Here is a 15061-nt window from a genome sequence, read left to right as displayed (position 1 = left end):
TGTCAATGAAAACCTGCACTTTGGCCCATGTATACGGGCACTTACACTAGTCTCAGAATATTAGGACAGGATGAGCAACAACAAATAAGGCATACACCTGTGTAAGTTTCCCTCATGAAAATAGTACAGTACATGGATATTTATAACATTTAGAATGGAAGTTGCAAAATTGCAGGAGTGGCTCCACAAGCTCTCACTCTCAGGCTACTTACCTGCTGTTCATGCAGTTCATGATGACACTCACTCCCCCGAGGGGATTAACAGAGTTTGAAGACCCCCCAGCTGTCAGGGATAAGTGTCTGAAGGCCTCCTGTGACATTTTAAAATGAATAGGTTAGGACCCTGTAACCTGCGGTTCTCCAGATGTTTTAGACTACAACTCCCATCACACCTAGCCATCATAGTCAATGGTGGTGATGGTTCATGGGAGTCGTAGTACAAAACATCTGGAGAGCTGCAGTTTGCAGAATCCTGACCTAGTTAATGAAGCATACCAGGAACACTTCACACACATTGACAGTGATTAATGTTCTTAAAGCCTTGTTCATTTCTCCCAGGGCTTTAGTGGCACCATGAGCTGCGTGAGTAGCAATTGAGTAGGTTGAAAGAATCAGGAGAGGGAATGGTTGCAGACCCCTGGGGGCCATATCGGAGTCTTGACTGAGTGTCCCCGGGCAGTGAAACCTTTAGAAGGCTCTTCTTATCTCTGCATATTAAGCAATATTTAGCACAACTGGGGACATTACGGCCCTGATTCATGGAATTTGCGTGTAAAACAGGGATTTGTGTGCCATTCTGTCCGCAAATCCATGTTTGACGAATGGGGATTTGCGGGCAGAATGGCAGGCAAATTCACGTTTTACACGCAAATAATTCCAAGAACCAGGGCCTTAGTATTGGCTATCAAGCAATTGATGCTCGGTGACCTCAGTGTACAAGTCCCTTCTTTACACCCGATTCATGAAATTCTTTGCACGGTTCAAAGTGACTTGGCACTACTAAAAAGTGACCTCGCACTGCTGACCCAAACCCTGATTCATGGAACAGTGCAAAGTGTATTTTTGCAGTGCAAAGTCAGTGCAAATTGAGTGCAGTCAGTACAATGTCATTTTTGCAGTACAAAATGAACTTTGCAGATAACCTCATAACAAGTGAAGCATCTTTCCTGAAACCATTTATTTCAACATATTTGCGAACTGCACTGAAGACCAAAGAAAGAACATATCCAAGAAAAAAATTAAACTAAGCATCTCCCAATTAAAAATAAGCATTGGCAATGCAAACAGTTTGGGCTTTTGTGTAGGCATGGGAAATATCGTAATGGTATTAACTTGGCATTGATGGTAGCAAGTGCAATGTGTTGCGAGTACCTGGGCATCTGATAGCCATGGCTGGAAAATGCCTAATACTTATACAAAAGCCAAAACTGTTGGCTTTGCCAATTCTTGTTTTTAACAGGACTTCAGTGAGGGACACGCATAGTGCTTTTAAATTGAGTGGCTGAAGGCAGACCTGGTTAAGCCATTTTTATAATGTCAGTAACATGTTTACAAATTCAATTAAGTCATTAACTCGCAGAAGATTGCATTAAAATAACACTGGTAGGCACTTCGAAAGCAATGTTTGATGATGAGGCTTGATTAAATTGAGTGCAAAGAGTTCCCATGAGGAGGTGTTTTGATCACAGAGGGTTAGAAACTGGGTTGTAATGGCCATAGGAATTAGCATGGCCATGGACAGTCAATGGGTGGACAATTAACAAACAACACATAGCGTTGTGTCCTCCACAGATACCATTTCTGCCTATCTGTAGTTAAATGCAATAGTTGCGACTTATAGGTACGCAAGCACCACCTAATGGCCAAACTAATCATAAAAAAGTGTAAAAAAGACATATTAAACATTTTACTTATTCTTTAAAAAAATGCAACCTACAGATCTACAGCTACACTGATTCTTACCCAGTGAGTGAAGTTTAATCATCTATAATCCAAGTGCACATCCTAACCGCAGTGAGATGTGTGTGCCGAAAGGCTCACGCTCTGATGCACAAGTGTCAAGTGACTATGCCGCCACAAATTGCAGCTGGGCGCATTGCGCCTGATTCACAAGCAGTGAATCTCGGTGATTCCTCACATCCTTGACAAGCAGACCCCGGCTCCTGAGCTTGCAGCTGAGTCCTGTGAAATAGCCGGGTGCCTTCCTCTCCAGGCGGCGGACCCCACAGGTGGAAGCCTGATAAATACAAAAGGGCCTCATTATGAGTATAGCGTTGCGGGAAAGAATGGGCAGTATCAGGATTACTGCCACTCTTCCTGCACTGCCATACTACAAGCATGGCCCTGGAGTGGGGGATTTACCCCCGGCATCCTGCTGCAGGTGAATCCTCCAGCTTTATGCAGAAAATCGGCAAAATCAGCAGAATTACTGCAGCAGAAATTCTGCCAAAAATGCCCCTTAGTGTCCAATGGAGTCAATAAAAATGGACCAAGTGGCGGTAACGGAAACTCCAACTCGTAATGAGGCCCTTGGTTAGCAATTACGGTTTATATAGAATGTATTGGTTTTTCCACTTGCTTGAGCTTCACCATCCACTGCTAGGCCTCTGCACCTGCTCCCGCCCCTCCCCCTACCCTCTCCTTATTGTCATGTTGCTCCTTCTTTCTTTCTGTTTCTCTCACATCTCCCCACGCCATCACCCTGAGGAACCACACAACAAAGCTTTTGCAGGGGGTGGCTTACTAAAACATATACAAATAAATAGAAAGATAAGGAAATACACAAGTAGATAAATGGAACCATCAATAGTGATGTTGACTATTTGTGAGATGGCGCATATAATATAGAAGTATATTGCGCACATGCAGATATGCAAGTTAATAAGAGGGAGGAGAGTGCACCTCTTATGGATCTGGCCCACCTCATCGTCTATCCATTTTGGCACATTTTTCAAAGGGTTTTTCATGGGGGCCAAACCACCCACACCCTTCTCCCAACCTCCGCACTGCCCTAAAAATCATTTTTCAATGTTTGCTTACCCCCACGCCCTTAAAATATGCTGCAAACAATGCGGTACATCTGCCATGACAAGGTGGGTGAGTACCTTTCATTTAATACCCACTTCATACCTCCAAAATGAGGATCTCTGGAAGAGTGAATGAGGTCCTTTTGAGAGTGCAGTTTGCACAATGGGTGCAATGACTTCACAATTAGAAGAGCTTGATCACATTGTTTGTACAAAATGCTCACCGCAGAACTCTTTCCACTGCACTAGAATATATTTAGATTGCAGCCAGACACCTGGGGTTTTGGGATCAGATAAAGAAGTCCATTGATGCCGGCACCTGGTACAGCATTATGGATAGGGGCACGACTGGGCTTTTGGCGTTGGTGGATCTATCGGCGGCGTTCGACCTTTTAGATCGTGAATGCCTCCTGATGATGCTATCAACAACGGGAGAATGTTCCAAAAATACTGTGCAATGGATTCACTCCTTTTGAAATAACAGGCGATCTATGGTATATTCGGGTGATGCTACTTCGGACCCAGCCCAGCTGTCTGGTGGAGACCCCATGGTGCATGTTTGTCACCTTCGCTCTTCAATGTTTACATCAAACTGCTTTGTGACCTGCTTACACTAATGGGAGCGCAGTTTCACACTTTGCTGACGACACCCAGTTGTTGTTGGAACGGAATGGTAATTATGCCATAGACTCTGATAGACTGACTGTTATATATCAGTCCATCAAACACTGGATGTCCACGCAGTGGATGTGCCTAAATAGTTCCAAAACGTAACGATTTATTGAAGTTTCCACACGCTAAATAGCAACTTTGCGTGCCATTCAGCGAGCAAAACACCCTTCGCCAATTCATGGAATTGACTTGGCAGACCTTTTCCGGACTTTGCAGGGACTTGACGCTGATCGGTGATGTCTCTGCGCAGAGTTGAGGGCTGTGCGTGACACTCCATGCAGAGTGTAGGTCGTGCCTGTGCAGAGGAGTAAATAGGGGGCAGAACAAGCATTTTCCCCATTCTCCACGAAGATTGGGGAAGAACGATGAATGGCATCGGCATGTCCAGGGATGGGCTGGGTGAGGAAATTGCACAAAACCAACCAAGCGTATTCATGGATCTGACCGTGCAACATCTTGTTTTGTCGGGGAAAACACCAGGCAAAGCTCCCCATCACATGCGACAAGAAAGCATGCACACATTCCCAATCGCATAGAAATCACAGTGCAAAGATAAGGACCGATCAGGATTTTTGGGGTGCGTGCATGCAGTTAGGGGTGTGCGTATGCAAATGAGCAGGGTGCAGTCGCAGTTTAAGGGGGCTTGCACAAAGATTGACTGGGGAATTACTTGAGTTATGGAAAATGGTACGCATATTGGCAGGGTGCAGTTAACAGTTATGGGGGACCCCATGTACTGTCGCTGGGTTGCTGACCTGGTCGCGGGGGACCCCAAACGGTATTACCAGGGGGCATGAGTTTGGTGCCGAGGAGTGCAAAAAGGTAGGTATTTGTGGCTAGATTTGCTTTGTGTGGCGTCGTGCTAGGGGATTTATAAGGGCAACACAATTTTCTTTGCGCATCAGGTTAGTTTGTGATGCAAAATCTATGAATACGAGGAGTGCACAAAGATTCCTGTACGCAAGCGTATGCAAAGGTAAGTGCAATTTTGGCACGAGGGCCTTTGCAGGATATTTGCACAATTTCTATTAATCAGGACCTAAGCTTTTTGTTGCTGATAAAAAGTGAAAAACCTTGGCTACAGCCACTATTTTGCCTAGGATTGACTATTGTAATGTCCTTTTGGCCAGTGCCAGCAACATTCACAAACTTGTGCAGAATGAGGCAGTTTGCATAGTGAAAAACATCTCTCACAGAGTCCACAGGCCTGAATCATGGAAAGGCCACTGCACGAGCATGAATGCAGAATAAAAAATGTGCTCCCTGCATATTCATGAAATTCACTACGCAAAGTAACCGTATTACCAAGTTGCGCCGAAACAACCCCGACACGCCCACACCCAAAGCATAAACAGCCAGAACAGCTACCTTTATGTGCTCCTCTGGGCATGAATACACGCACCCTGCAAACAGGACATGGGGTGCCCCTCAAGCAGGCATCCATCTCAGGGACCCTGCACAGGGTCCCCAGTAACTGTTGCCAGCACCCCAACAACATGCGTATGAAAAATTGTAACTCTGTAAAAACTCTGAAAATCTGCGTGTGAACCCCTGTAAACCGTTCGTGCACCCTGCTACACTACGTACGTGCACACCTAAGCTAGATCAGAACCTCGGTTGTGTACGTGCACCCCTATATCCGGTATCCAAACCCACCTCTCCTCTGCAATTCCTACGTGAAAGTGTACTTACGCCTGCCTTTGGGTGGAGTAGAGATCGGTAGATTTGCATGGCCATTACTATGCCAAGAGGCTGTCTGGGTGGTTCCATGAATATGTGTCATTTGGTGCAATTGTGGGCATGCGAGGGATTGCCTGCGGCCGTCACTCGAAACGCCAACTTTTGTGCATGTTCTTCCCCATTTCCTGTGCTACCCCCCTGTTGCAGCCATCTGCGCAAGCCACAGCCACGCTCTGTATGTTGTATCATGCAAGGAGCTTGACAGCTTGCAGAGACGTGCCGAGCCTGCGTGAACACCACGCAAGTCCAGAAAAAGTCCAGGGCAGTTGATTCCATGAATCGACAAATGGGGATTTGTGCACAGAATGGCATGCAAATACTCAATTTTACAGCAAATAATTCCATGAATTGGGCCTCTGAATTCAGAAAAGCTGCACTGACTGCCTATGACTGCTAGAATACAGTTTAAGATGATTTCTCTGGTGCATAAATGCCTTTACGGTATGGTTCCGCTTTATCTCAAAGAAAGCTTAGTTAAATATGAGCCAAGGAAAGCACTGCATTCGAGAAAACACTAGCCTTCTCTCTCTGTCCCAGAGACTGGCACGTAAATGAAAATGGCCGGTCTTTCTCATTATAGGCAGCTAATGCCTGGAACTCTCTGCCTATGGATCTGCGTCAGGAAAGGAACCAGCTTCTATTCCGGAAACATCTGAAAACTTTTTATTTTAATAATTGATATGAGTCTGCTGCTATTGGCCATCCTCTTATGTGTGTCCTGTTTATTTGTGTTGCGTCTTGTATATTCATGTATGCCCTGATGCCTGCGGTCTACAGTGTGAAACAAACAAACAAATAACATTTTTTTTTTTAAATGTATTATGCCGGCAAATTAGAAGCCTTACGGTGAGGAGAACGGTCACTAGGGAGAAAGAAGGAAGCTAGAGGGTGAGAAAGAGAGGGAAGGGGAATAGCGAGAGAGATAGAGGGAAGAGAGAGAGTGACAGAAAGATAAATAGCCGTGAACGAGTGAGGAGAAAAAGGGGCAGACAGAGTGAGAGGGGATAGAGAGAGGTAAAGAGAGGGAAGGGGAAGCATAGAGAGAGAGAGAGAGAAAGAGAGAGAGAGAGAGAGAGAGAAAAAGATACATAGCCGAGACAGAGTGAGGAGAAAAAGAGGCAGATAGTGTGAGAGGGGATAGGGAGAGATAAAGAGAGGGAGGGGAAGCATAGAGAGAGAGAGACAGAGAGAGAGAGAGAGAGAGAGAAAGAGAGAGAGAGAGAGAGAGAGAGAGAGAGAGAGAGAGAGAGTATCTCAAATTAGGAAAATGTACTTAGAAAGAGAAAAAAGCCTCTGTGAAGAAACCCTTATTTTATTTATTTTATGTGTTTGTTTGTAATGCGTCGGTAGCCCGCGGGCATCAGGGTGCAGAGAAACAAATAAGAGTTAGGCAAACAGTAGGTGGAAACTAGGAGTGGCACATTATTTGAAGAGATGAGTCTTCAGATTTTTCCTAAAGATTGACAGATTTTGGCTCTGCTCTCAGGGTACCTGGGAGGTTGTTCCACTGCTGAGCTGCTCGAACCAGAAAAGATTTCCCAGCACCCGTAATTCGGGATGCCTGAGGTATTTGTAGCTTGCCAGATGTTTGAGATCGTAGGGCCCTATTAGGGATGTAACGCGTGAATTTGGCTCTAAGGTAGGATGGGTCCAATCCGTACAGGCATTTGTGCACTAGAATCATAGGCCCTCATTACAACACCGACGGTAACCAATGGCGCTATTAGCACCATGGTTGCTGCCGGTATTGTAACGAGTCCGCCAATGGTCAATGGGGAAATACCGCCCCATTCCAAGGTTGGTGGGGCGGTAATTCCCCATTTACCATTGGCCCTTCCCCATTCCCATTTTTGTCCCATAGGGCTCAATGGGACTGGGGAAGGCAGTAATTACGGTACCGCAAATTGCGGTACCGTAATTACCTCGGAAGTCCCTTTGCGGGTCCCTACTTTAACGGCTGGTCCAGACCAGCCGTTAAGGTCGGGAGCCACAAAGGGACCTCGTAATCAGGCGTTAAGGGTTTAACGGCGCAGACACCTTTTACGGCGCTGTTAAACCCTTAATGCCAGGGTCGTAATGACCCCCATAGACTTAAAGAGAATTCTCTCCTCAACTCTAAGCCAGTGGAGGGATCTTCTAGCCTCCATCACATGGCTTCTTCTATCAATCCCTTTTACAATCCGGACTGCATTGTTCTTCATTATCTGGCATTTACTGATGCATTTTTTTGGAAGCTCCCAGCAGCAGTGAATTACCGTAGTCTAAACGTGCCATTATAATGGCCCTGGCTATCGTGGCTGCGTTATTTTCTGTCAGAAAAGGGCGAATAGCTCTCAGTAGCCTGATATAATATGTATTATTTTTATGGAGGTAGTTTGCCTGGGATTCCGATCCCAAGGACGCCTCCAGCATCATCCCAAGTGTTTTAACGTGGGAGACCACCTTAATGCATGAATCTTTGATGGTAAACTCTTTGAATTCTGCGCCGAGCTTACCCCTTGCTTGACCGGAGCCAAAAATCATGAGCTCTGTTTTTTTTACTGTTCAAGCACATCCAATTATATTCCATCCATTTGTCAATCAGATTGCATATGGTAGTAATCTTTTCCTTATCTAGTTGATATTCTCCCTCAAGCTCGAACACTAGCTGTGTATCTTCGGCGTAGTTAGTGAAATGAACGCCGATGGATTCTAGAAATACACATAGATATTTCATAAAAAGGTTGAAGAGCAGAGGGGAAATACTAGCGCCCTGTGGTACACCTGCACTTATAGGGGTAGATGTAGAAAACATTTCTTCCCAGTGTGTTCTGGCTACACGGTCTGCGAGGAAGGATGCTAACCATGCCAAGGCTGCCTTGGAACATCCCGCTGTTTTCTCCAGAACTTGTTGTAACAAAGTGTGATCAACAAGGTCAAAGGCAGCGTGGAAACCCGACTGTTGCTCATGCAGGATATTGTTGGCTTCCACATGTGCCTGCATTCATCCTGTGGTATTAGTAATGGGGTGCATATTACTAGGGTCTTTGGGGTCCTGGCCTTGTTTTCTTAACAGTGGTGTAATGGTCACCTTTTTTATGGCTGTAGGTATCTTACCATCATGGAAGGATGGATTGATTATCTTGGATAACACTGGGGCAAACAGTTCTTTGTTTTCCACAATGATTTTGGGAGGGATTAGGTTTTCAGCGCAAGAGGGTGGTTTCATCTTGGCTAGCACCTTCACCATCTCAGCCTTGGAGATTGGCTGAAAATTAAAGTTCTCCAATTAGTAGGGCTGTAAATTGACCTCATTAGGAAGATGAAAATCCTTAACGGTTTTTCTGGCCAGAATAATGGCTTCTCTGGCTTTTTGAGTTTTGTTTTCAAAGGCTTTTTTTACGATTTCACAGTCCTCCTCCATTGGAATAAATGGGGGGGGGGCATGGATTTCGGTTTCTCGTAAGATTTAAGAATATCAAAAAGTTTACTGGCAGTATTAGGTGTGGCCTCAATCTGCCTGTTGTAGTATTCAGCTTTGGCCTTTTTCAATGCAGTTCCTATACTTGACATTCGCCTGATTCCATTGCTCCTTGAAGTCAGGTGGAAGGTTTTTTTGCCAGATTCTTTCTAGTCGTCGTTTCTTTATCTTGAGGTCCTGGAGTGTGCTGTTAAACCAGCTTTGATGGTTGTTGGTTTTTCTGACTGTTTTGGATTTAAGAGGGGCATATTGATTTACCATCTCTGATATATGATTCGTGTAGTGTTGTAGAAGTTGCTCGCAAGAGTCCCCATTTAAAAGCATTCGCCTATTTGGCGAAGGCAGGGTTCTAGCTGTTCTGGGCCTATACCTTTAACATTTCTACTCATGGTTCTAATATGAGGGCTATATTTATGTCTGGGTGCTTCTGGTAGGCAGATCTCGAACATAACTTTGAAATGATCCAACCAAATGCACGGCTGTGTTAATATGTTCTGATTAGTAACGTTGTGTGTTACAACCCAGTCTAACTGATTGCCCTTCACATAAAGTGGGTGTGTTACATTGCGAGAGAGCCTGCAAGGGAAATGGGAAGCAAAGAGAGTGCCTTAGAGATGAAGAGAAATGCACATTTGTGTGACATTGAAATGTTCCCTGGTACCATCAATGTTACTGACGTTAATTATCCTTTTTTCTCTCTGTAGTAACATTCAGACGAGCTTCTACAGTAAGTCTCTGACTGGTAAGTCAAGGCTGATGTGTTTGAATGGTCAAAGAACGCCCAATCGTTTTCACACAGATTTGTGCTTTATTAAAATACATAAAATGAACATCTTTTTTGTGGTTTTAGGCTTCAAAAAGTTGCAAGAGACGGATGTGGCATCGTTATCGTCCGACAAATACATCCCCAGCCTTATAAGTTGGAAACCACGTCTCGATAATGTGGACACATCGATGAAGGTACGTGCACTCCAAGCACAATATCAAACTCTGAAGGAAGGCTCAGTCAGGGTCCTCCAGTGAAACATGTTTTTCAGCTCTGTGTATTTTGCTCCATGATGTTTCCAGTTTTCTAGAGCCCTCATTTTGTAAACATTAGAGGGTCAATTCATAGTGGTTGACATTACCTCTGCACAACACAACACAACACAACCTGTGACATTCATGTTTGCACACTTCTTCATTTTGTAGAAACTGGCTGTGCGTAACTGTGTACACCCCCTGTTAGGAAACATGCAGAAGTCCGGGAGACACCCACCGCCTGCACATTAATTAGCTCCTCAGGTTTACATTGAGTAGTGGCTTTTAAGCAGAGCTCAAACTTCCATGTCTGGCTTTCCTTGACAGCTCCGTTTCTGGGGTAGAAACAAATGCACGTCATTCTAAACACTCTTCTCGTCTTCTCGACACTGCTGATCACTCGCTTGTATTGTCTGCCCTCTCCTCCTTTGGTATTACTGGTTCTAGCCTATCTTGGTTCGAGTCATACCTGTCCCAGAGGACTTTTTCAGTCTCTTGGGCTGGGGATTCTTCCAACACTTTCCCACTTACTTATGGTGTTCCGCAAGGCTCTGTCCTCGGTCCTTTCCTCTTTTCTCTTTATACTCCCTTGCTTGCCAACGTTATCTCTTCTTTTGGACAATTCCACCATTTCTATGCTGATGATACTCAACTATTTCTATCCTTCCCACACTTCACTGATGATATCCATAACAAACGAAGCGCCTGTCTCCTTGCCATTAAATCTTGGATGATGGACCGCTTCTTGGTACTCAATGCTGCTAAGACTGAGGTTCCTTTCTCTCCTTCCACTGCACTTCCAGCTCCTCTTTACTCATCTTTCATATCATTCCCCCAGCTCAGTTACCTCCCTCCTCCACGGCCCATAATCTGGGTCTTTATCTAGACCCAGATCTATCCTTTAGTCATCACATCTCTCTACCCGTGCGTTCCTGTTGTTTTCACTTGCACGACATTGGGAAAGCTGGTCCGTTCTTGACCTTTAAGGCCACTCACTTCCTTGTGTCTGCCTTACTTTTCTCCCAGTTCTATTACTGTTCTTCCACCCTCTGTGGGCTTCGCCTGTCCCGCCTAGCTCCTTTGAAATCTCTATTCAATGCCTCTATTCATGTCCTACTTCTCCTCGTGACTCCATTTCTTCTCCTCCGGCCCATCTGGGTTGGCTTTCTTTCCATCATTGTCTAAAGTTGAATTTTTTGTGCTTAGGTTTTAAATCTCTCCATGGCCTCGCACCTGTATATCTCTCTTCTCATGTTTCATCGTATACTCCTTCTTGTTCACTTTGCTCCTCTTCCCATTCCCTTCTTGTTGTTCCGTGTCCTCCCTGTGCTCAGTCTCGTTTTCGTTCATTTTCTCTCCTTTCCCCTCTACACTGGAACGCTCTCCCTCTTTCTCTTTGTTCTATTTCTCACTATTCTACTTTCCGGGTCTCTTTGAGATCTCACCTTCTCTCCTGTTTAACAAAGTTACTGTAAATACAGATTCCATCTGTGTTTCCTATTTTATCCACATTTTATTGTACTGTCTTGTTCTCATGTACAGCACTTTGGTGTAAAGCGCTATATAAAACTCAAATAAATATAAATAAAAAAATGACCCAGAGGTACCCACAGTTGCATAGCTCCACAGCCCCAGGAACGAAGCACATCACACAGGGTTCAAAACCTTACCTGCAAAATGCCTAAATATTGGCAAGTATAACCTCTACGTCACAAATGTGGAGACTCTCAAATATTTACAGGTATTTTGGGTCCTCCTAAATCCTGCCATGCACGTATTGTGAAGCTCAAGAACATATCCTCCTGCACCCAGACCCACCTGACGTGTGATGGGAATAGTGTTTTTTCCATTTCTACAGCAGTTTGGGGAGGGTTAAATACAAAGGGAGTTCTTACATATGCGTCTCTGCCGTAGGGTTTACCAAAATAAGTTTGGGCTCTGCAGAGTGGGTTGACTTCCCTCCGCATTATGACCCTCCTGCAAACGTTTGTCACATTGAAATTATCAACATGTGTGCTAACTCGGTCGAACAGTCAGGAATTGGATGAGATTGTTGCAACTACCTTTCCAACAGATGGCGCAAATAAGCCTTATTTTTTCTGCAACTAATTTATTTGGCTCTTCAAGGACAAAACATATATATATATATCTAGAGCAGGGCTCTGCACCCTATGGCTCGCCAGATGTTTTGAACTACAATCCCCATCAGCCCTAACCTGCATCGCCAATGGTGCTGTATCGCTATCACCCCATTACTGCGCATTCCAACATGTCACATTTTTAAAGCCCCATTTCACCAATATATATGTGGCGTTGGTTAAGTTGATAAAAATGTGGGGGCGATAGGGGGCTCTGGAGAGTCTTCCCCTCGCATATATATGCAGTGCGGTGAAATGAGGGTAAAATAAAAATAAATCAACATTTTGGGATGGGCAGTAAAAAATGCGCTGTGATCACATAGATCTGCGGTACCATGGCAGCCGCGATTGAAAACATCTGGTGGGCCACAGGTTCCAGACCTCCTGAACTAGAGAGATCTGAATGGCATATAGAAATGCCGTCCTGGTTTCCCAACATGGCCTTATTACGAGTGCAGGAGTCTGTTAAAAAAGGGGCAGTACCAGAACGCGGCTGGTGGTATTTCCTCTATTCTACCACCAAAATTTCCAAGAGATTAGCACTCTACTTGAAATGAGCCACAATGTCCATGAGGACCTGACCGATCACAAATGTAGATTCATGACACTGAGCAGTGGCACTTTCCAATAACACCGCCCCGGACATAGGAAGTGCTCACAAAATATAGTATAGTTTTGCTTCATGCTCTGAAAAGCATACTTTTGCAAGCATTAGTAACTGTTTTTTTTTTTCTTCGCAGTCCAAAATAGGCCGACCACAAATCTACTGTGACACAATTTCCCTGGACTCTGCAAACTCTGGCAACTCTTCAAACTCTGCGAGCTCTCCGCGATCTGCAGACTCTGCAAACTCTGCTAACACGAACCCTTAAACTGGCCCTGCACGGCTTTCCTATGACGTATTAGCTGGTTCTTAAAGCCGAGGAAAACCAATGCACAGCCAGAAGCAAATTAATCGACTGTTCCGCAGTCAACTCAGTACCAATATGGCCGCCGGCTCCTTCTGCTTAAAGAGCGTCGCAGACTACGATAGAGCATGGATCACTGCTTGCGCGTCTCTGCAGGAAAGACTATACTTTATTCCAAAGTAGCCTGTACAGGCCAATGCCAATGTGTGCTTATCTCAAGTGTAATGCCAGGATTTTCTTGTTCCCATTATTTATATGTACAGATCCAGGCAGACACAGTTTCTGGTGATATTTAAAAATGGCTACCTTCACTAGGGTGTACATGCCTACTCCCGGGCTATTATAGGCAATACATAAGATGACATCTCGACACAGAGGACTTCTGTAAAGATTAAGAGTAATCTTGGGCACCACTGATGGTCTTACACTAAGACTTGGGAACTGTTGCACCAACTCATCTGTTCTCCTAATGCCTTTGCACAACCTGTAAATGATTCTTTACACATGCACTGTAAGGTCAATCTCTCTTCCACGTCACACCTCTGCTCAACATGTTAGCCTAGATGAAATGATAATTACTTTTCCTTGCCTATGAGTCGCATCTTAAAAACGTGGTATGAAAGGGCTTCGACTCAACGACATTAAGTCATCTTTTTTTTACTTAGAGCCGAATGACATGTGGTGCCACCTAGGTGAGAACTGTGTCAGGAAATAAAGAACCCAAAGCATACCTGGAGGGATAATACTCTAGACACGCCTACTAGCCAAGAATGTACACAAGAGATGGATAACAACAGTGGCAATATGACCACTAATAGTGTATTGAGGTGGAACTCTTTGCACCTTGACCAGACATCATGATGATTGTATGCTCCTAATGACCATGGATGCAAGTGCAAGGCATCTTTTATGTGAGGGTTTGACTGCAGGGTCATAGCCCCGGGCAAGATCCATCTCAATGCTGACCTCTCGCTGTGATTTCAGGCTCTCATCATCCTCGCACTTACGTGTCAGGGAATGTTCTTGCGTCACCACCAATACCAATTTGCACTTTATCAGTACTGCTTTTGCTGCCATGTGATACCTAAAGCCCAGTGTGCCACGCCCAGTGCAATACAGCATGGCGTTTATGTCTCCAACACAGGAAATGCCGGTCCGACACCACTTTCTTCTGATATGATATGATATGGCATTTGTAACGCGCCTATACACAAGTGTTTCAAGGCGCGATTTCTGCGACAAACTTCTTTTGGGACTGGGGCCTAAACATGCTGCATTCTAGAGAATTCCTACAAAATGAAGAATATAAAATACGTATTATTTGGGATCCTGCTATTTTTGTATGTCTGTACAACTGAATAATTTTATTTTATCTAATATTTGTGATTTTATATTTATGTCATTATGTGTAATTAGGAGATATCAGGAGGCAGCATGTCTTTTGCCGATGCTGATTTTCTGAGTATTGAAATATGGCTACGATATAGGCTAATTTAATATATACTTCCTCCCTTTCTTTCCATGCAAAATATAATAAAGGAATGCATTTTGCTCATGCACACTGTCTATTTCTCTTCGATTATATAATCAGGTGCTAATACTGATAACAGCATTGGGAAGAATTGTACAACTGGATCCCTGTGCTGACCTGTATTTTCTCCTCAGGGGTCTGTATTGTCTCCCGAGACAAAGCAATGTACACAAGCAATGTACACCCGCACACTAGTGTTCCAGAAAAAGCACACGTTTATTATGATTTGTGAATTTGAGCTACTTTGTCCTTGGTAATGTGTGCAATGAATGCCAACCAAACTAAGTGTATGAAACAGAAACTAAAACAAAAATTATTGCATCAGCATCACATGGTAAATCTGAATTATTTCAATTACATAAGAAATGCCTGCAGAAGTTTATCAGAAATCTATTTGTCTGATATCACTAATCATTGTTGATTGATTGGAAAAATCATTGGTTCTATGTGAAAATGTGCCCTGGCAGAAAATATCGCCAAGTAGGCCATTTATTTCCCTGCACCCATAAAATCACCTCCCCCATATATTAGTAATGGTTATTAATTACCATTCTAACTCCAGTGCTA

At 44.2% G+C, this 15061-nt stretch overlaps 1 protein-coding gene across 1 annotated transcript in view; it reads left to right on the top strand.

Annotated features, from left to right (window-relative positions):
• Nucleotides 1-14529, top strand: part of LOC138493120 (mucin-3A-like) — a 31311-nt gene extending 16782 nt beyond the window's left edge. Inside the window, exons 3-5 of the mRNA XM_069620327.1 lie at nucleotides 9602-9639; nucleotides 9748-9857; nucleotides 12796-14529. Of these exons, the coding sequence (XP_069476428.1) occupies nucleotides 9602-9639; nucleotides 9748-9857; nucleotides 12796-12927 (280 nt within the window). The 3' untranslated portion in view covers nucleotides 12928-14529. The remainder of the gene's footprint in view (nucleotides 1-9601; nucleotides 9640-9747; nucleotides 9858-12795) is intronic.
• Nucleotides 14530-15061: the final 532 nt, after the last annotated feature.

Source organism: Ambystoma mexicanum, chromosome 10 (assembly GCF_040938575.1).
Source record: "Ambystoma mexicanum isolate Mex_15411 chromosome 10, UKY_AmexF1_1, whole genome shotgun sequence".
Lineage (NCBI taxonomy): Eukaryota > Metazoa > Chordata > Amphibia > Caudata > Ambystomatidae > Ambystoma > Ambystoma mexicanum.
This window is presented reverse-complemented; position numbering and strand designations above follow the sequence as displayed.